Here is a 21,412-nt window from a genome sequence, read left to right as displayed (position 1 = left end):
CTCCCTGTCCATCTAAAGCATCAAGACAGATAACAGTGACACTACACACTGAGTCACCGTATCACACAACATTAAGGTGAAAGCAGTTCTGCTGATTTAATTTCAGGGTACAAAGTCTCATTTCAGTTTTATTTATATTTCATATTGTGCACTGTGAATAATGATTAGTCTTATTCTGATGCAGACGAGTACATCAGCAGGAATAGAGCACAACAAAAAATATTTTGGCACCATCTGACATGATTTCACTCGTCTAATTTCCCCATCCCAGAGATTGACAGCCCCCGCCAGGTGGAGGTGAAGGATGTGACAGACGCCTCGGCTCTGATCAGCTGGTCTCCACCGGTGGCTCCCATGGACAAAGTCACCATGTTTTACAGGCCCAGCTCCGACCTCTTAGATGAAACCACTGTGGACATTTTCCCTCCAGACAAGCAGTACAGCGTTGACGGTCTGAGGTCGGACACTGAGTACTCGGTGTCGCTCATCTCCAGGAGTGGAGAGCTGTCCAGTGACCCTGCCACCGCCACATTCACTACAGGTACGTCTGAGATAACAGGAACTACAAAATGTCGCTTTATCATTTTATTTTACAGCTGCGTGTGTTCATGTTTTCAAAGAAATGTTGAAAACACTCAATACTGAAGATAAAGATTAAATCTGTAGATCTGTGTTCTGTGTTTTCTTGTCATCAGTAAATCAGAAAACAGTGAACTGATTCTCCGAACAAACACTGAGTTTATCCAAAGCCTGTTACACATTTACTATTTTCATTCAACATGCACACTGTTGCTTATTTTGACTGAAAACAACCATTTACTCCTGAATAAGTGACATTTGTTTGCTAAAACTAGGATACCCAGCTATTTCAGTAAATTACAGAGAACTTTCAAAAAAATCAAACTGTATAATTTTTAAAGTTTGTCTCTTTCTTTGGAGCCAGTGGGCTTGGAGTTGGAGAAGCAGCGGCAGGGTTTGTAAAACAGAAAACAGAGACTTTTACTGTTTACACACACAAGTAATTCATCCCGGTGGTCCAGTAGAACCAGTTAGATGTTGATTATCATGGAATATAATTAAAATAATGATTGTAATCTACAAAATGGTGACAGTTTTAACAAACAGTGAGAGATCTCTTTTGGGCTATGTTGCGCCAACAATGTGTTTTGAAATATAAAACACCAGTGAAACCACATTGTACTGCAGAGCGGGGTTTATGTTTATGTTGTTTGTTCTAGGATTTGTATTTATTTGTTTGCAGACTGCAAAATGGAGCAACCCAATGACCAATTATAGACAAAATATTGGATGAATTGTTCATTGATTCCTCGTAAATCTGAAGTTGTTCAACATCAACTGGCTTTCCAGTATAATTAATGATAAAAAACTGCATTTACCGCAGCACTGGACCCCCCTGCGGACCTGCAGGCCCTGTCCCAGACAGACAGCAGCATCACTCTGGAGTGGACCAACAGTCAGGCTGCTGTTGGCACGTATCGGGTGAAATACAGCCCGATCTCTGGAGCGACTCACGGTGAGGAAGTGTTCCCTCGAGGTCCAGGACGCACCACACAAGCCACTATCACCGGTAAGAGTCAAAGAGGCTAACATTTATTAAGTGCGACCCCACACACACACACACACACACACACACACACACACACACACACACACGCACACAGCCTCCACGCTTGCATTTGTCAATTCACATGGTTGTTTTCCTTGTATGTCTTGGCATCAGGGCTAAAGCCAGGGACAGAGTACGGGATCGGAGTGACTGCTGTGAAGAAAGAGAGAGAGAGCCTCCCTGCTACGACAAATGCAGCAACTGGTGAGAGAAGCTGCCGAGTGGCTGTCCAAACACTCGTCCTTCACACCACCTCAGATACACACACAGCCAGTTTGTGTTGTGAAGAAATGAAACTAATGGGGAGAAAAGTGATTTATCGTTTTGTGTTGAGCACAACAGAGCTTCTGCTGTCAGAGGATGTTTTAGTTTTCACTGATTCACGTCTCTTCTGTCAGACCTCGACCCTCCCAGAGATTTTGAAGAAATCGAGTCCACAGAAACATCCATCAGCGTGAGGTGGCGGAAACCGCAGGCCAAAGTCAGCGGATACAGGCTGGTGTACGCCTCCAGAGACGGGCAGGTGGAGGAGGCAGAGATCCCGGCCTCAGCAACCAGCTACGTCCTGTCTAATCTGACTCCTGGCATGAGCTACACCCTCACTCTGACTGCAGAGAGGGGACACAGGAGGAGCCAGCCTGCCTCGTTACCTGCATCCACAGGTGGGTGGGGAATCATTTTAGCACAACTTCCTAATAGAACAGAAGTGATGTCATGGTAACAACAAGCAGCAGCATTTTCAAGCAAAGTATGCAGTTATGTTGGATAGAATTTCTTCAGCGTTTTAAAAGTTTACAGTTTTAAACTATAAAAGTTTACACTATTAAATAGTTTTTAATAGTGTGAAGAGGTCAGTTTTGCTGTTTAGGTTTAGGAGTGTGGGAATCAATAATTATCTATTCTTTCAGATTGATTTACACCAACATTAAGTTATAATTCTTAAGATTTTAATCAAAGCAAATTTTTATCACTATTTATTTTTCTAAAATACCCATTAAATGTGTTCATTTTGAGTCGATTTTATAGTTTATAGTTTTGTGTTTGTGTTTGTTTTTTTTTTTTTTAACAATTCCATTGAACTCACATGACTGAATAATTGTTTCTTTTGTTGTCGTCACTTCCTGACACCATAACGTGTGGTCAATACCAGCTAACATGAAAGAATAATCACAACTTTCCCGACTGACAGTTCCAGAATACTTCTCTTTAATCTTCAAATATAGATGGAAAAAGTTTTATTTCAGTTCTTCAGAGGTTTTCAATAGTTGGCAATAGCTGGTTTCATTTCTGAATTCTCCTGTGTTTATTGCAGCTAATGCGACCTATAATGCCACCGTCTGATGGCACCACACAGCCTAGTTTATTCACTATGAAGCAGTTAATGGAAATAAGCCCAGTTACCGTTTAAAACCGTACAAATATTTGCTCCAAGTTTGCTTGGCCATTTTGTCTATGTCTACGTCAATATATTGCTTCTATGGGAACACAGTCGGGTGGGCAGCCAATCAGTCAATCTTAAGAATTATAACTTTATATGTTGGTGTTTTGAAGAGATTTGATGGCAGAAAATAATCCAAAACTGTATGACACCTCCACTAAAATTAGATCACATATGTTACTAAATGAAGTTTTCTTGATTTGTGCCTCTTTGTTTGTCTTGTAGCCTCTTTCACTTTTTATTTAGCTGACTCAGACGACCACGAGCTCATGGCTCCTACAGGCTCGGAGGACAATGTCATTAGCTTTGTGCATTTAGACCCCTCTGAGTCCCAGTTTTCTGGGACGGAGCCTGAGGATGAGCTTGGAGCGCTGACTGTCTCGGGCGTCATGCCTGACGGATTTGACCTCTCGTGGAAACTAAAGGCTCACGATATCTATGATAGCTTTGCAATAGAATATAAAGACACTCAGCGGTTGTTGGATGTGAGAGAGGTGCAGCTTCCTGGAGATGCGCGAGGCTCTAAAATCCATGGCCTGAAGGCATCGACAGAATATCAAATAAAACTTTATGGAATAACGAGTAGCGAGCGATCTGCGCTACTTGAAGCTGTTGCAGTCACAGGTATTCGCTTCTCTATTAGAATGAATGGTAGTTGGAGGCACTACATGTATGGCTTAGTGTTGTTTGACAGCTTCTCGCCTTAGTGGAAACCTCTCTTCTGTAGAGGTCAGGTAGTTGCGTAGAGCAGCGATGTTATTTGCATGCTGGTATGAGATTTCCCAGCGAAGAATATTTTTACCATCATCTCCACAACCTTTGGCATGAACCCAACAGATGATTCTGGTTTCACAGTGTCACCCCACTTATCATCTGCCAAGGCTTCAGCACTGTGGCAGGGTGTTGCTTCCCAAAATTCAAATACAAGAAGAAATCCACAGCGTGAACAGTGAGCCGTTAAAACCTCCAGGTGCCCTGGGTTTTACTGAACTGTCCGCCCCTGTTTCTTCCTGCATTTGAGCTTTAAAATGAAGCCGTTTTGCTCTCTGAAAGCCTTGTCCTGCTCATACCATCCACATCATTCATCGTCTTCAGTCCCATCTACAGAATTAAACGATTTTTTAGCAGTGAGAGGAAATTGTACCAAACGTCACTTGCATGTCATGACAGTGACGCCGCCGTCTGTTTTTATAACAGCAGGAACAAAATGGCTGTGCATGGCTTCATCACCCATTTGAAGACAACTGTGTACTTCTGCTGCGGTGGACTACACAGAGACTTCAACAAGTTAATGCCACTGACTAAAGTGACATTAATGTCTCAGCTGTTGCTTGAAGATTTAACTGTTCTGGAGGAACAGGGATAAGAAATGAAGAAATCTTCAGATCGATCGAGGACAAAACATTGTGCAGAATGATTTCATGTAATTGTGTTCTCGTTTTAACCCAGTTTTTTCTTCACAGGATCTTTTACAGTGATCAGCAGAGCCAGTAAGAAATTCATTCATTAACCTGCTTTTATTCACTGTAGCACCAAAGCCTACCTCTCCAGATGTGCTTATGCTGAGAATTAAAGATGCCCCGGCTCCCTCTCAGTCTGTTCTGGATATTGAAAACCCAGATCCCCTCGGTCCTCTAAACACTGAAGCACCTTCCACTCCTGACACTGATGTGAGGAGCTCGGGGGCGGAGCCTGAGAGCTCAGGCATGGACCTACTGAGTGACCTCACAGTCAATGTTACTGCCACTAGCGTAAGCCTGGCCTGGTCGGCGCCTGAGGAGGCGTTCGATGGCTTCCTGGTGGAGCTCAGTGCTGCATCAGCAGAGACGCAGCCAGCAGTGACCACACTGCCAGGAGGTGTGAGGAGGGCTGAAATACAGGGCCTGTCCCCCTCCACACACTATGATATTACATTACAAGGGCTGGTGGAAGGGAAGCCATCTTTGCCTGTCAAAGTTTTTGCCACTACAGGTACATGGAGCAAATATTTCCTATTGTAGGCTTTCATCACATCCCATCATCATCATCACGTCCATTTGTTTTCTATCATCTATATCATTCAGGATGTCTGCAGAGTAACGTTCTTTCCACAGATGCTTTATGTTTTGTTGTAAAAGATAATCCTCCTTCATCTCTTTTTTCTTTTGCTTATCCTTTGACTCCTCATAACAGAGTATTAGGGCCAAAATATGTCAAGAATGATGTTGTCATTTTACGAAAAAAGTCTTTTTAATTCAGGGTTAAATTTGAATTCATAACATTATAGTCATAATATTTTAAAAGTTGCGTCATATCAAGATTAGTTAGAATATTTGTTTTGAATAAAATTGTAAATTTTAAGTAACTGTAAGCTATAAACAGTCAAAACATTTACCAACTAAAGTCAGAATATACTATTTAGTTATAATATATTGCGAATACAGAACAGGTTTGAAAAAAATGTTTTAATTTAGATTTTCAAAATGAAAAGAAAATCTTTCCTTTTTCTGTTTTTTTCAAGTTTGTTTTTGTCACAAAAAAAATCTTAAATTTTGAGATATAATTTATATTATGAGACACTAAACATAACATCTGAAGAATTATGTAGTTTTACAAAATAAATTTAATAATTTTCAGTAACTAGTTCCATGAGATTATAGCCATAATATTTTGAAAAAAGTAATGATGTTTTAAGGTCAGTTATATTTTGTCAATAAAGTTTTTCTATTTCCTTTCTGTTTCTTTTTTATTTTTAGTTATATATATAATATATAATAATAATATAATATATATAATATTTCAGTGTTTAAGTACTGATATTTACAGAAGAAAGTAACTAAAGTCTGAAAAAAAGGAAAACAAGTTGTAATATTTCAAGACTAAACAACAGTCATTATAGCTACCAAATCTTAATGTCTGTTTTAATATTTTGTTAATAAAGAAAAAGTAGTATTTCAAATTTCAGATAATGGATATTTCATTGTAAAAGCCAGTCAGTGTTTTAAATATATATATAGTCAGGATAAAATGTTATGCTCACTTTATTCTCCTACATTAAGCTTTTTTTTGTAATTTAAAAAAAAAAAAAAAAAATTGGTCGAATAGTTTGACCTTTGCCTCAAACGCTGACATTTTCTTCCCCTGCTCTGGTCCTAATACTCTGTTTTCTCTTTTGTAATAAACAATGTGCCTGAACTAAAGTGAATAACCGGTCTTGCCGTCCAGTTGACCCCAGTCTGATCTGTCTATCTACCAGAGGAGCTGAGGCCGATGGTGGTGAACCTCACCATCTCTGACAATACATGGGACAGCTTCACTGCGTCCTGGAGCCCCTCCGGTGGGGAGTTTGACAGCTTTGTCATTGAGGTAACAAACTTGGAGAATTTCGCAGAGAGCCAGAACCTCACTCTGTCCGGAGACGCTTTGAGCCTGGGCATATCGGGCCTGAATCCCAACACCAGCTACATGGTTGGCCTGTATGGGATGTATCAGGGCTCCTTCCTGGAGCCCGTGTACAGTGAAGCCACCACAGGTACCTGCAACTTTGCAGCGTTGCAGCATTTTGTCCTCTGAACTTTCTTTCTTTCCGTTAATAATTTGAATCTTTCCATTCCAGTGAAGCACACACATACATGTCTCTGTTGTCCCACTCACAGTGGAGCATCCACACCTCGCTGCATGAAACGAGAACACCATAATAACCTAATTTCACTGTCCGACACCCCGGCCACAGTGCACTGTACTGCTTCATCTTAACCAACATACCATCCTTCACCCTCCAGCCACTGTGTTTGTCTCGCTGAGAGAGGGCAGGGTGATGGGCACCCATCACTGAGCCGAGCAAAACGCCCCTCAAATGTTCAACCCTCAACCGCTCCCTCCATCCCAGTTACCAAAGTGCATGAAGCCCCTCCCCCCTCTGCCATCCCTGCATCGTGGTCCGGTCTGACGCTGATGTGCTGCAATGATTGCAAAAGCAAACCAATAACTCTCCCCCTCTCCCCCCGCCCGTCATCCAGCGGCAGCGTGACCATCTCATTTCATCCCATCAGCCCTCATTCAGTGTGTAATTGATTAACCTTGAGCGATCATTTGCCCGTGGATGTGCGAGTGCTCACAGTATGCGTGAGTATTCATGTCATCTGACTCCTTTCAGCCTGTGTGAATGACACTGAGGTAGTTTGTCGATTCTGATGTTGATTTTCACAGAACGTCAAAGTAAATATCCTCGTTTCCTTTTGAACTACTAGGTGGCAAATGATTAAATCTTCTTGTCATTATCAAGGTAAAAAGCTAATATAATATAATCTGGGGTTAACAGTAACGCCACCGCGTTTTACGTCAGAACTACATTCTCTGTTGCATGTTGGCATGGATATATTTCTCACCGCATGTAAGAGGATGTATTTATAAGTGTAACTTTGTCTCTAGTGCTCTGCTTGGAACTGCTGTTGTGCAGCATTATACAGACTTTATCTTCAACATTAACAGATCATCTGCATGATCAAATTGTGCTCCATGTGCATGAAGTCTTCCTCCTTAATCACATTTTCACATTTAAATCAACACTTAATTTGGTTAAACATGCAGGCCACTGGGTTTCAGCTATTTACCATGAAAGCTTTTTAAGTTTCTCTTCTTGGCATTAATTACACATTGCTTATTATCATTATTATTTTTTTAGGAAAACAAATACAGTTAAGTCCAATATTATTTATACCCATGCCACAATTTGTTTTACAGTCTTCTGGACAGAAGTGACATGAACAAGTGAAAAAGACAGTCAGACATTGTTCACACCAATGCTACATTTGAACTATTTTTAGGGTTTTTTTTTTTTGCTCAAAAAAACAAAAAAACAAACAAACAAAAAAACTAAAAACATCATCTCCAACAGTATCTCTTAGTAATCGGTGGCATAGTCTTTATTTGCCACCACATCAATAAAACAGTTCTTATAATAGCTAACCATCTTTCTTCATGTCTCCAGTGGGATTTTGTTCCTCTTTGTGATGATCTCCAGCTCTTTGAGGTTGAAGGCTTCTTTTTATCATTTTGGTCTTCAGTTCCTCCACAGATTCAGGTCTGGATTCAGGCTGAGCCACTCCAACATCTTCACATTTGTTTCTGTTCACTATTTCGTCACCACTTTGCTTTAAGTTTCACAATACTGCTCCAATGCTGCCCAACAGCAAGTTTTTCTGCAGATGGTTTTCTTCTACAGTCTTGATGTCCTCCTTTTCTTCTCATGATGCTGTTTACTCTGACACGGTTACCTGGTCCATTGACTGAAAAACACCCACAAAGCATCACGTTCCCTCCACCATGCTTCACTGTGGAGACGGTGTTCTTGGGGTCAAATGAGTCTCTTTTCTTTCTCTCTGTGTCCAAACAACTCCATGTTCATCTCATCCTACCAGAACTGACGACCAGAAGCTTCAGTCTTTGTCCAGCTAAGTTTTTGTGTCTGTCTTGGAGAAGTGGAGTCCTCCTCGGTCTTCTTCCTTGTTCAGCGCCTCGTTGAGATGTTTCTACCAGAACTGATCAGGTTCATCAGGATGGTCTTGGTGTTTATCTTTGGATTCTTCTTGGCCTTGGCCTTCTTATCATTCATCACAGAGTCACTTTTGTCTTCCTACCACGCCCTTTGAGATTCTCCACAGTGTGGAACTCCTTGTACTCTGTGATTCTGCTTTGGCCGATGGCGCTTGGAAACACTTTGATCTGGTTTCATAACCTTTCCCAGTCTTGTGAGCAGCCACAAAGAGCAGCTCTCTCTCAGTGATGGACCCTAAAAGCTCCCTGAGCTCTCTGGTTTCAGCCACGACTTGCAGTTCACCTGTAACTGTAGACAGAACTGCTGCATCAGCTCTTCTCAGTTTATACTGTAGTAAAACGTTCTAGAGCATTGTAGAAATTATCAGGATCATTTGGAATAGTACAGAAGCAGCATCTTCTCAAAAATGTGCAACAGTTTCCACGGGTATGAATAATGTTGGACAAGTCTTACTGTCTTTTCTCACTTGTTTTGTTTGTTTCCAGCCAGGAGAAACCTATTGGTCAAATAAAATTTCCCTATAAATCAAAATTTGGCATTGGTATGAATAATTTTGGTCCTAACTGTACATGTAATTAAGATTCAAGCTGCTATTTAATTTGTGGTTGAGTATTTTCTCTTTGCATTTTTATGCATACACGTATGCATGTATTTAATCTTTTGTGAAGCTACTCAAACTATGAGGATTTACTGTTGGTGGTGGTGAGTGTCCTGCTATGCTGTATTTTAAATGATAAATCCAATCATTCAACTACCAATAGTGTATCCATCATTTAGACGTGTGTTCTGCAGAATGGCTTGGATGAATATCTAATCATGGTTTCTTTCTTTAGTGAATCAACCAGTGATTGGCAAACTGTATATCTCAAACTTAACGTCAGAGAGCTTTTCAATCCTCTGGAACGGCACTGAAGGACATTTTGATGGTTTTGTCCTGGAGATAATTGATTCTGACTGGCTGATGGAGCCAAAGGAATATAACATATCCCACAATGTACAGTCCCATGACGTCACAGGGCTCAGGCCCAGCACTGATTACGTAGCCTACCTCTATGGGACGTACAAGGGATCTCGAACAAGTGCTGTCAGTATTGTTGCATCAACAGGTATTTAGATTTTATGTACATTCAATTTACAAAGAATTGATTTATTATTCAAATTTCAGTTGTTATCTAAACTGTAAAGTTGACTTGGGCCTATTTGCATACACTGGATGTTTAAAAAGAGACAAATGCCTGCTTTTTATTTCAACAAATGAATATCTACTATATCTTTCTCTCCCCTGTAGCTGAAGAGCCTGATTTGTCCAAGCTAGTTGTTTCTAACATTACCTCAGACAGATTCTCTCTGTCATGGCGGACAGGAGAGAGGGCTTTTGATAAGTTTATAGTAGAAGTCAGAGAGTCTGCTTTGCCCTCGCAGGCGATGGGGCGCGCTCTGCCCGGAGACGTGCGCTCCACAGTAATGGCCGGGCTCAAAGCGAGCACAAGCTACAACATAAAGCTGTACGCCAGCGGTGGTGATGGCGGCCAGAACGCTCAGCCCCTGTTCGCTGTAGCTACAACAGGTATCCCATTACATGCATTTGTTGACACTGCATGTACCAACCACATTGTTACACACATGTACTCAGGACGACACAACTGAAAAGCCATGTTCTTGTTTTTATTCAGAGGACGTCCCACAGTTGGGGCCCATAGCTGCTTCATCTGCAAGTCCACATAACCTGAGCTTGTCCTGGAGCACTGTGTCAGGCCACTTTGATGGCTTTGTTGTCCGGGTCACTGACTCTGAGCAGCAGTCTGACCCGCTGGAGTTCAGACTGCCGGGTGAAGTCCGTAACTTCACCATCTCTAACCTGATGGACGCCACAGGCTATGATATTGAACTGTACGGTATTTCTCATGGGCGCCACACTCCCTCTGTGTTAGCCCACGCTGTCACAGGTACTACGTATTTTACTCATATCCTTTACTCTAATAAGTTCATATGTAGTGGAAACCATGTGTGTTTTTTAGTCATCAAAACTTTGAATGGACTAAAGTCCCTCATGGGGACATTTGTCTCCTGTTGTCATCTTAGCAGGCAGCAGAATAACTATTTAGCAATCATTACAACTTAAACAGTATTTGTTATCTGCAGGTTTAAAGCCTAAAATGCATTAGGAGTTAAACTGGCATGCATCATGAGCAGCAGTTGTTTGTTTTTTTTAAATTTTATTTTACAGCCACTAGTCTCACATAGTGAGGCCTATCTCCTCAGCATTGTGTCAGTGCATGATAATGTTTTGGCTGTGCCTCATTATTCCTCTGCCATAGAGGTAAAACATTCACTTGTTTGTATTTCTTTAAACCAATCACAATTATCTTGTGCAGGGCTCAGCCCAGGATGTAGTGTTGGTGTCCCTGCAAAACAGGAACAGGGAACTGATGCAACATTTGTATGCAGGATCACGAGCACTGATACTGAAATAACTAATTCACTGACAGAACCCAACAGACTAGCCTTTTTGTACAATGTCACTTTCAAGCAGAGATAGCAGAAATAGAGGATAAAGTCACATAAAGGACTTGTAGAAGACTTTTACCCACAGTGTACATCCACTGAGTCAGACTAGACAGTCAGTTAGTGTCTTTGTAGTTCATGAAACGTTTAATTTATTAGTGCTAAGGAGGACAGACCAGGATGTTCGGTAAGTCTGTACAATATTTAGGAAGAAATCATATTTTTTCATTGCTGTTGAGGGAATAAGGTCTCAAATTTGAGTTGCACTTTCAAAGACATCCAGTGACTAAAAGCTTGACTTGCATTAACATGTCTGTGTTGTTTGCAATTTTGCTGCAAAAAGCTTTAGCCTTTAGATCTTGAGATGAATGTCTTGTAATTATTTCAGATAGCATTTGGCTTCTTGTTTTGGTCCAGACAGTAAACCCGAATCCACACCAATAACTTTTCAATGAGAAAGTATGAAGCACTATGATGCATCCCAGATTTGCTCCTAATGTGTTTTGGCCTTTAAATTCTAAAGATATTCTACTTTTAATCTACTGACAACTCTTTTTTTTTATGCCTCCTGAAAGAGAATAATAACACGCTGGAAGAAGTAGCTCTGCCTTTGCTTTTGCAACCATTGCACACATTGTCCTCCTAATGGAATCTCATCCCCCTCCAATCAAACCCTCCCTCCATCCCAGCTCCTTTGCCTAAAGTGGAAAACTTGACCATTTCCAACATAACCCCCTACGGCTTCCGTGTGTCGTGGGAGGTGAAGCAGCCGCTGCAACAGGAGGAATTAGCGCCCTCTAGTGGTGGTTTCAGCAGTTTCCACATAGTGGTGACCGACTCCGGCTGGCTGCTGGAGCCGCAGGAGTTCACTGTACCTGGAAACCAAAGCCACCTGGACATCTGGGGCCTCATCACCGGCATAGGCTATGAGGTCAGGCTGACCGGGGTGTCAGAGTCAGGGCTTCTCTCTCGGCCTCTGACTACAGTGGCTGTGACAGGTACCACTCACAGTGCACTGCCAGGCCCCTCGTCTTACTAAAAAGCCAGATTTCTTATTGTATTGCTGTGTACATATATGAACTTTATGATCCTGTTCTGAAGTTTCACTGTCACAACGTGGCACAGTTCCTGGATATTCATGTTTCATATATAGTAATTGCAATATATTATGTGACCAAGTAGCCTGAGAATTGATCGTCCTTGGTAGATGCCATGTTTTGATGGTGAGGCTTCAGCTCGGTGCTCTTACCTAACCCTAACTCAGATTTATAACACAACTTTTTTTTTTCCAGAATGATCTCACTTTTCCTTTGTGTTAAGCATTTTCTTGGTATGCAGCTGCGAGGAAGAGACGCGGAGCTCTCGTCTGTTTCTTCATTCCTCCAAAATATGAGCAAGCATATTTGTTTGTTTTCATATTTTAAAATGTGTTTTCCTTCACATTTGTAATTAGTGAAAAAATCCAATCGTAGCCGCCTGATTGTGCTGGTTAGTACATCAGGTTAGAAACAAACCACTGAATAAAACTAGAGTTCTGATATGTAGGAAAACACTGAAAAATCAACAGAACTTCTGAGCATGAAATGTCTGTTGATTTAACTTCTCATTTGTTTCATTACCTTTGATTGCACTGACTGTATCGAGGCTGGCCTTGAGGACGCATGGGGACCTCATCTCAACCGGTGTTTGCTGAAATCCTTCCGACAGTTTGGTTAACTGACACAAATAAACCTCTACCACAAGCATCTTGTCTTTTAATCCTCCCCAACGTTTGCCTCTTTCGTCCCTTTGATTGATTCACACTAACGGATGCCTGAGCATGGCCGATCTGAGGTGGTGGGGGGGGGAAGGGCTGGAATCTAGTCCTTTCTACCACCTGGAAATCGTCTTGCCTGATTGTTGACTTCTTCCAAACTCTGATGACTATTGCTGGGAAAACACCAAACCTACCGCAATGTCTGTTTGTCTAACCAGAGGCTGAGCCAGAAGTGGAGCATCTTTTTGTGTCGGACGTCACAGCTGACAGCTTCCGTCTGTCGTGGGCGGCTGATGAAGACCTGTTTGACAGATTTGTGATCAAAATAAGAGACAGCAAAAGATTAGCCCATCCTCAGGAGTTCAGCGTTGGTGGTGAGGAGCGAACCAAGGTTCTAACTGGACTCATGGGGGGCACTGAGTATGAAATCGAGCTTTACGGTGCCACTCTGGAACATCGCTCCCAACCTATTACAGGGGTTGCTCAGACAGGTATATGAATAACTCTGTAAAATGTGTGAGTCTTTGTGAGTCTCTGGTGTTACGTCAGCTTTCAGAGAGCTGAAACCAGAGTCCCACTAATCACATTCATTCCTCTGGTTCAGGCCAAACTCCATGCGTGCCTCTAATGGAAAATCCTATGTCTTGAGTTTAAGTTGGATTCATTGAGCTGAAGGGTTTCCTTTTCTTGCAGTGACATGTTTTGACATATTTTCTTCACCTTAATTCATCTGTTCTTTTTCACTGTTTTCCTGTCTGCGTGTATCCATTTACACTCTGTTAGGCCTGAGCACCCCACGAGGACTTCACTTCTCTGAAATCACTGATTCTTCAGCCATAGTTCACTGGTCCATGCCTCGCTCTCCGGTGGATACCTACCGCATCACTTATGTGCCGTTTGAAGGAGGTAAGAGGTTGATCTGGGGTGTTGCGTTGCTGCTGTGAACTGCTGATTTAACCCGTCATAGGGCATTCATTGAAATACTTCAATACATTGAAATTTAATATGTCAACCCTGGAGTGTTATTGGTGGACAGTTTTTCTTTTTTGACGTTTTAAAAAAGTTTCAGATTTAATCTGCAAATAAAAGTTGAAGCAGTTACCGTATAAGATTCCTCACCCACCCAGGGTAAAAAAAAAAAAAAAATACTATCTGGATAAATTATTGTAAAAAATACACATATAAAAAATGAAGGAACATTTATTTCCAAATCACCAGTCAGACTTATGGAACTTATAACACCTTGGTCAAAATATCACTCTGGCTCACTCATGATTGGTCCAAGGCCACAGTGACTGACCTTCGTTGATTGGCTGGATGAAGTCACATGATTCTGCGCCGTCATTTTTAAGACCTGTGGAAATGACCATATATTGTTCCTTGCCCAAAAAAGGGTTAAACTGTATTTCGTAGTTTTATATATTTATTTTTGAATTTAGTTCTGTTTTCATTTAAGTAAGTATAAATTTAATTTGGATTAAATCGCTTTTAGACACCTTTTGGACAGATTGCCCTACAATGCAGTGCAGACATCTATGTCAACCGCTTGATGGAATTTAGTAACTTTCGTGAGTCTCTGGCTTCTAAACGAGCACCATTTTAATTTTAATTTTGCCAAACACCATTTTTTCCCCCAGTGTTTGAACACATGTAGGCACTCTCGAACTCACACTTGCACATCACATGACATTCCAAGTACACCAGGCATGTGGGTCCTGGTGTAAACATGTAGCAGACGGTTGGTTTTTTAGTTGTTGAAAATGCTACGGAGGAAGAGCAGCAATGGTGACATATCAGAGATTGTTTACCTGCACAGCAGCTGCTAGCATTGACAACAAGGTCAGCAGCAGAAACCAATGCCGAGATAAGAGTGTGTTGAATCAGGGAATGACATGCTGTCACAATTAAAACCCAGAACGTGAGTGTCTGAAATATTGTTTCCAAAAGTCTCAGTTTGTACCCTCTAGACTACAACACAACCTCAGAGTTTTCAGACTTAAAAGCGGTCAGCAGTGTTTCCAAAAGTCTCTGTTTTGAGGTCCTAAAACTCTGGAGTAGTGTGGACATAAATGTAGCAGAAGCCATGCATTTAAAAATGAACATGTATTATTCTGGATGTCTCCTAAACCTGTCACCACCGGACCGACCTTGTATTTTTATGTGTCCGCTGTGTCTTTGGTTCTGTCTCCTCCACAGGAAGCCCAATGACTGTGACTACGGACGGCGGTGTGTTGAAGGCTTTGCTGCCCAACATGATTCCTGGAAAGATGTACCAAGTGACTGTGAGCGCTGTGAAGGGTCTGGAGGAAAGTGACCCCAGCACAGACACAGTAACCACAGGTCGGCTTCCCTCTGCTCTTATACAACACTCACATTAGTGACACTGGAGTCAGTTCCAAGAAAACTGATTTGAAGCCTCCTGGTCCTGTTTGTGTGCTCCAGGTTTGGACAGACCGCAGGGCCTGACAGCAGTGAATGTCACCGACACCTCAGCCCTGTTGCTGTGGCAACCATCTGTAGCCACCGTCGACGGCTACGTCATCACCTACAGTGCTGATTCAGGTGTGTTTCTTGTCTTTCTTATTAGTTACCTTAACCATCTACAGGTGCAAAGTTAATCCTTCACCTAACAGGTTCATTACTGGAGTGTAAATCTGCAACACAAGCTTGCTTTTTTTATTAACTGTATGATTTGATTCCTGCCTTTCAGTGTCTCCAGTGGTGGAGCATGTTTCTGGGAACATAGTGGAGTTCGAGATGGGCTCTCTGGTCCCAGCAACCCACTACACCGTTGGAGTTCATGCTGTGAAGCAAGTTCAGAAAAGTGACTCCGCTGTTACTGAATTCACCACAGGTAGCTGCAGATACGGGATCTATGTGATCCTAATAAACATGTGCACTGACTTTCTAGCCACAGCAGCTTTGTTAGATGGTAAATCTGCAGTGTGATGGTGTGTTTGCAGATGTGGATCCTCCTCGTGATTTGACGGCTGTTAACATTCAAACTGACGGCGCAACTCTGACGTGGAAGCCACCTCATGCTGCTGTCACTGGCTACGCTCTCACCTTCTCCTCTGCTGATGGTACAATCAGGGTACGTACAGCCCCACAAACGATCAGTTGGTGGCAACAGAGTAGAGCTTCTGATACATACATCTTGTATATATATATATATATATATGGTGATGAGGAAAACAGCTTGTAGTGTAACTTACCATGTGTAGGATCCAGTCTGTGGCCAAAGTTCTGCAGCCTCCTTTTGTTCAGGGCGGCAGCCTTCATCACATTCATCACACAGACTTAATGTTTCTTATCGAGCCCCCAGGCAGCTTCTTTTATCCCTGTTGAGATGTTCTCACTTGTGTTGTCATCAGGGGAAAACACTGTTTGAGCACAGCAGCTTTTTAGTCCTAATTAATGAAGTGGACGGTCAGACTTATGCAGAGCTCAGTTGTTGTCGCTGCATAATATTCCACTTGTGACCGCTCTGTTTGAACCTGCGTTTGTATTTTTCATACAGTTCTGTTGATAGGATCATGTATTAAGAACTAGGTAACTTTGTTGCCTGCTGCTATTTCTTTAAAAAGGTGAAAAGTTATCACTCTCTGTATGATATCTGTGTCATTTGAAACCTTTCTCATCTGGTGTAACCCTTTGCAAAAATATACAAACCAGTACTTTACCTTGGATGTCATTCAGATGTGGTGCTCATCAGATAGCTTTGTGGGCCTGATTTAAATGATCAAACAAATTTATCATATTGCATATTTTTGGTAAGCAGAATCTTTTCTGTCTTTTCTCCAAAATATTCCCATATGCCTGGTGTTGTTTTCCTTTTCAGGGTTTTTCTCCTGTTTCTTGCTCATTATGATGCATGTCAACAAACTCTTTTACATTATTTATTTTTTTAAGTTAAAAATCTCATTGAATCTAAGAACTCTTAAATCAGAGTAAATGTGGATTTGTCTCACTTCACGCCACAGCTCCTAAAATGTGATTATTACACATGCACACATTGCACTGTTGATGCTGAAACAAGATATCGTGCAGTTCTACAATAGAGGTGATTTTTAGACTGTTTTCCATCAGCATGCCATCATGGTTTGATTCATGTCGACTTGGCAGCCATTGGTTTGAGTTTTTGAAAAAGTATAAAAAGTTACCTTTGAGAAATCTGCTTTTGAAGGTAACTTTTCACTGCAAAAACTGTCAACCTATATTTTACAAGTTACGAATAAATCACAAAATAAAAGCAGCGATATTTTTCCTGTGATGAATAGTTGTTGTCTGCACTTCTGTGTAATGCATAAAGCAGTGGTATTCATTTGAAAAATGGTTCGCAGTCATGCAAAGAATGTGGATTTTGTATTTCTATTTTCAGTACGGCTTCGCTCTTTGTAACTGCTTTGTGTTTATGTGTGTGTTCAGGAGGTGGTGCTGAGCCCGACAGCCTCCTCTTACAGCATGTCCCAGCTGACCGGCTCCACAGAGTACAATGTGAGGCTGCAGGCCATCGCTGGAGCCCAGAGGAGCCGCCACGTCACCACCAGCTTCATGACCAGTAAGGATGAAAACAAACCTCTACTTCATCTTTTTTGTGGCTCGCTGAAACTCAACGTAGCTGGATCTGCTGGTGCTTTGTTAGCAGTGAAGGTTCTGATGAAGCAACAGTCCAGATGCACATTAGAAAGATATTCCTTCTTCTAACGCACATTCCTCTCAGTTAATCTGATATTCCAGGCAGATCACCTGAGCTTATTTTTCATTCTGCTTGAGCTTGCATCAATGGAAAAACCTTTCATTTTTCCTTTTTCTTTCCAAGGTCCCCTCTCTAGCACGATACTGTACACCGTCTCCTGCTTTTTTTTTTTTATGTAACAGGGATGAAGATAAAGCAGCTGAGTCCTCTCAGGTCTCTAAGATGATGTCTTTTTAATATGTGCTTCTCAGTTGGACAGTTGTACCGGCGCCCCAGGGACTGTGCTCAGATTTTACTGAATGGAGAGACGACCTCTGGTCTGTACACCATCTATATTGGAGGGGAGGAGACGCAGGCCATCCAGGTTTACTGCGACATGACGACGGACGGCGGAGGATGGCTGGTGAGGAAATCAACCTGCTGGAATACAATTAAAGGCAGTTCGGAAGCATAATTCACAGTGAATCCGTGTGCAAAGCCTGTTTTTTTGCTGATAAATGATAGACGGCCCCACAGAGGCCTTGGCCGGGCTTGTTATGATTATTGTGACGCTCATGAAAGTCAGTCCTCCTCAGGTTCTACTCCGACGCCAGAATGGAAAGCTGGAATTCTTCAGGAACTGGAAGAACTACACTGCTGGCTTCGGTAACATGAACGATGAGTTCTGGCTGGGTAAGAGCACTCGTCTTCTCGTCCTATTTACTTTCAATCCCCTGCTCAGCCCCCTCCTGACTCACACACATATTAAACCTGGGTTACAGGTCTCTCCAACCTCCATAAAATCACGTCTTCAGGCCATTATGAGCTGCGAGTGGACTTGAGGGATAACGGGGAGTCGGCCTACGCTCAGTATGACAAGTTCACAATTGCAGAGCCAAGAACACGCTATAAAATCTACATAGGAGCCTATAGTGGAACAGCAGGTAGGTATTACTGCGCAGCAACAGTTTGACACTTTGCAAAGTACATTTATTCACTTTGTTGCCAAGAGTTAGATGAGAAAATGAACATCACTGTTGGAAGATGGATGAAAACGGGAAATAAGGGGAAGCAGCTTGCCTGGATTCTGAACTGATTTACATGTTTGTTTAACACGTATCAAACCCAACGTCCAGTTGTGGTTTTGGACTATTTAATATCCAGATGTAGTGACCACAGTCCAGAGTCTTGTCATCGCAGTGAAACAGTCAGCGGCGACTCCAGGACGGACTGGTCAAACAAATCTAATACGACGTGTTAATTAGTGAGTTTTAGAGTCGCTAAACTGGCAAACTTTCTCACCCTGTTTCCAGTCTTTATACTAAACTTAGCTCATGGTCTCCTGGAAAACAGGGACGTGCTGGAGGCAGGTTGAACCAGGCTGAATCCTACTTGTCAGATCAGTGTTGTGTGATAAACCATCAAAGGTTAGTTGGTGTGAGAGAAGAGGATGCAGAGGATGGGATTAGATGGAAGCAGATGATTGGCTGTGGCAACCCCTGAATGGAAATGCTGAAAGGAAAAGAAGAAGAAGAAAAAGTTACGTGATAAACAATCATGAGGAGTCCAAGCTGTGGTCTCCAGGATGGATAGTGTACGCTGTGTCAACTTTGCAAACAGCCTTTTTTTTCATATTGCAGTTTATCAACCAACAAAGCAGATCATCCAAAAACAGCAGCTGACTTATCATATTCCTTAATAGTCCAGATCACCAGTTGATGTGGTTCTGTTAACAGAAATCAGCTGTTGTTATCAATTCATTAAAAAATAATCAAGTCAAAAAATATCCTGCAAAAATTGTCTTTTTATGCTTGTTTATAATTTATTTAGACTGATGAAGTTAACAGGTGGAGTGCACTGTGGCACATTTAGTTTATCTAGTGATAAAATGCAGATTTTTTTCCTCCCCACGAGCAATTGATTTAATAGTAGGCATGATTTCAGTCAACCTGCAGCTCCTGGATTGTTCATTTCTCTTTTGGTTGATGGCTGCTGGATAAGCTATCAGTAAAAAAAAAAAAGGTCCACCTATAATTCAAAGTGATCCCATGTTGTGCAACAGGTTGTGAAAATACACATGATCTAAAAAAAAAATGTTAACAATTAGCCGTTGATTTTTCCATTTAGCATTTTCAAGATCTCATAGGTTTTGGAAAATATTACATTTATTCATCCAGTGTATTTCCTAAACACAAAGTTTACCTTTTCAGACTGTCAGCAGAACATACTCACGTTTCACATGCGTGGAGTCAATGATCAACCTCTGAGCTGTGTTGTTTTTTTTGGAGCCTAACTGTCATTTAATGTGTCAACAGGGGACTCCATGACCTACCACCAGGGTCGGCCCTTCTCCACCTACGACAACGATAACGACATCGCTGTGACCAACTGCGCCTTATCCTACAAAGGTGCCTTCTGGTATAAAAACTGTCATCGTGTCAACCTCATGGGGAAATACGGTGACACCAGTCACAGTAAGGTATGTAGACTCGATTTCACCTTTAACAGAACTAAACAAAAGCTGTCTTCCATTATTCATACAGTCCTGATGACGGGTTTATTTGTGGCTCAGTTTAATGTTGACAACTTATGAAGTCTTTTTTTATTTTTACATTTTCCTTAAAGTTGTGCTTTTTTTCCTCTTCAAAATGTCAGTTTTCCCATTAGGGAGATGATTTCTTCCAGTATTATCAGCCATTCGTCTTTTGTCAATAGCTTTTTCACTGCTGACAGCATTTAACCAAATACCTGTTGCTTTCCTTAGCAGAGAAATATGAGATAAAGCATAAAACAACTCATTGGCATTTAACACTCGTGAGCACTGAAATAAATCAGATTTTTCCTGGAGAACTTGTTCCTTTTTTTATTTTTTTACCGGTGGATGAGTGACTGATGTGTTAGTTTCCCATGATGTGTGTTGTTTTTCCACAGGGGATCAACTGGTTCCACTGGAAGGGCCACGAACACTCAATCCAGTTTGCAGAGATGAAGATTAGGCCGGCCAACTTCAGAAATTTCGAGAGCCGAAAAAAGCGATCATAGACTCGTGAGCCCCTCCTCCTCCTCCTCGTCTTCTGCACCTCATCTCCAGCCATCAACGCTCCCTCGTCTTTAAATCGCTCTCTACAACAAACACAAACCCAGGCAGTCGCTCTGACACGCTGTCATTCAGTTCTGGCTGTGAGAAATGAAACCTGGTGACATTACACCAAAGAATCAGTTGAGAATTAGCCGGGGATTTTTTATTTTTTTTTGCGTAGCCGTCCCAATTTGGTGCTGTTGTATGTGTGATTGCATTTGTGCGTTCCCAAAGAAAGTAGCTGTAGATTTGTTTGATTGCTGTGAATGGACATACATGTGTTACTGGGACCAAAACATTCTGCATTCATCTGTAAAATTAAAAATTCAAAGCATCCACTGAACCAGTAAATGTCATGGGCACATAGTCACGAGGCGTCCCATCCCCTGAAATAACGGGAAAGTTCCTCCATTTTAAATTGAATTACTGACAACAATAGAGTCTTAAAATGCTAATTCAGTATAAATTAAATGTTAACGTTTACTGTACGACCATTCACTAACACTATTCATATTTAAATTTTGATTTAAATATTTTGATAGAGAGAACAAAAACATCTGATGCTCTGTAACCTTCAATACAAATAAAAATGTTAGTTTGATAAACGTGTGTGTGGGATCTTCTTATTGCTCAACTATTTGCACTTCCAGTCCAGCAGATGGCAGTGTTTACTCTCTGTGCAGTCCTGTCCTGTCTGTAGGAGCACTATTTTTCTACAGCAGTACCCAAAATATGTCTTATGAAGGTATCTGCAGGTCTTAAAGTAATAAAAATGCACTGAGTTCAGGTTTCT

The 21,412-nt window shown here is 41.6% G+C and overlaps 1 protein-coding gene across 4 annotated transcripts in view; it reads left to right on the top strand.

Annotated features, from left to right (window-relative positions):
- Positions 1-21,191, top strand: part of tnca (tenascin Ca) — a 40,520-nt gene extending 19,329 nt beyond the window's left edge. Inside the window, exons 7-29 of one of the 4 annotated variants that reach the window (XM_008305136.1) lie at positions 272-541; positions 1,403-1,588; positions 1,742-1,831; positions 2,026-2,289; positions 3,291-3,689; positions 4,596-5,036; positions 6,301-6,576; positions 9,435-9,707; positions 9,890-10,168; positions 10,275-10,547; positions 11,796-12,104; positions 13,081-13,353; positions 13,646-13,768; positions 15,059-15,202; positions 15,305-15,424; positions 15,573-15,716; positions 15,826-15,956; positions 17,291-17,423; positions 17,813-17,964; positions 18,137-18,233; positions 18,323-18,484; positions 19,856-20,019; positions 20,472-21,191. In XM_008305136.1, coding sequence (XP_008303358.1) covers positions 272-541; positions 1,403-1,588; positions 1,742-1,831; positions 2,026-2,289; positions 3,291-3,689; positions 4,596-5,036; positions 6,301-6,576; positions 9,435-9,707; positions 9,890-10,168; positions 10,275-10,547; positions 11,796-12,104; positions 13,081-13,353; positions 13,646-13,768; positions 15,059-15,202; positions 15,305-15,424; positions 15,573-15,716; positions 15,826-15,956; positions 17,291-17,423; positions 17,813-17,964; positions 18,137-18,233; positions 18,323-18,484; positions 19,856-20,019; positions 20,472-20,582 — 4,814 coding nt within the window. In that variant the 3' untranslated portion in view covers positions 20,583-21,191. The remainder of the gene's footprint in view (positions 1-271; positions 542-1,402; positions 1,589-1,741; positions 1,832-2,025; positions 2,290-3,290; positions 3,690-4,595; positions 5,037-6,300; positions 6,577-9,434; positions 9,708-9,889; positions 10,169-10,274; positions 10,548-11,795; positions 12,105-13,080; positions 13,354-13,645; positions 13,769-15,058; positions 15,203-15,304; positions 15,425-15,572; positions 15,717-15,825; positions 15,957-17,290; positions 17,424-17,812; positions 17,965-18,136; positions 18,234-18,322; positions 18,485-19,855; positions 20,020-20,471) is intronic. The other 3 variants (XM_008305137.1, XM_008305138.1, XM_008305139.1) reach the window with 3 other exon arrangements.
- The last annotated feature ends 221 nt before the right edge of the window (positions 21,192-21,412 follow it).

The sequence above is a fragment of the Stegastes partitus genome, unplaced genomic scaffold, assembly GCF_000690725.1.
Source record: "Stegastes partitus isolate 25-593 unplaced genomic scaffold, Stegastes_partitus-1.0.2 Scaffold2418, whole genome shotgun sequence".
NCBI classification, from domain to species: Eukaryota; Metazoa; Chordata; class Actinopteri; family Pomacentridae; genus Stegastes; species Stegastes partitus.
This window is presented reverse-complemented; position numbering and strand designations above follow the sequence as displayed.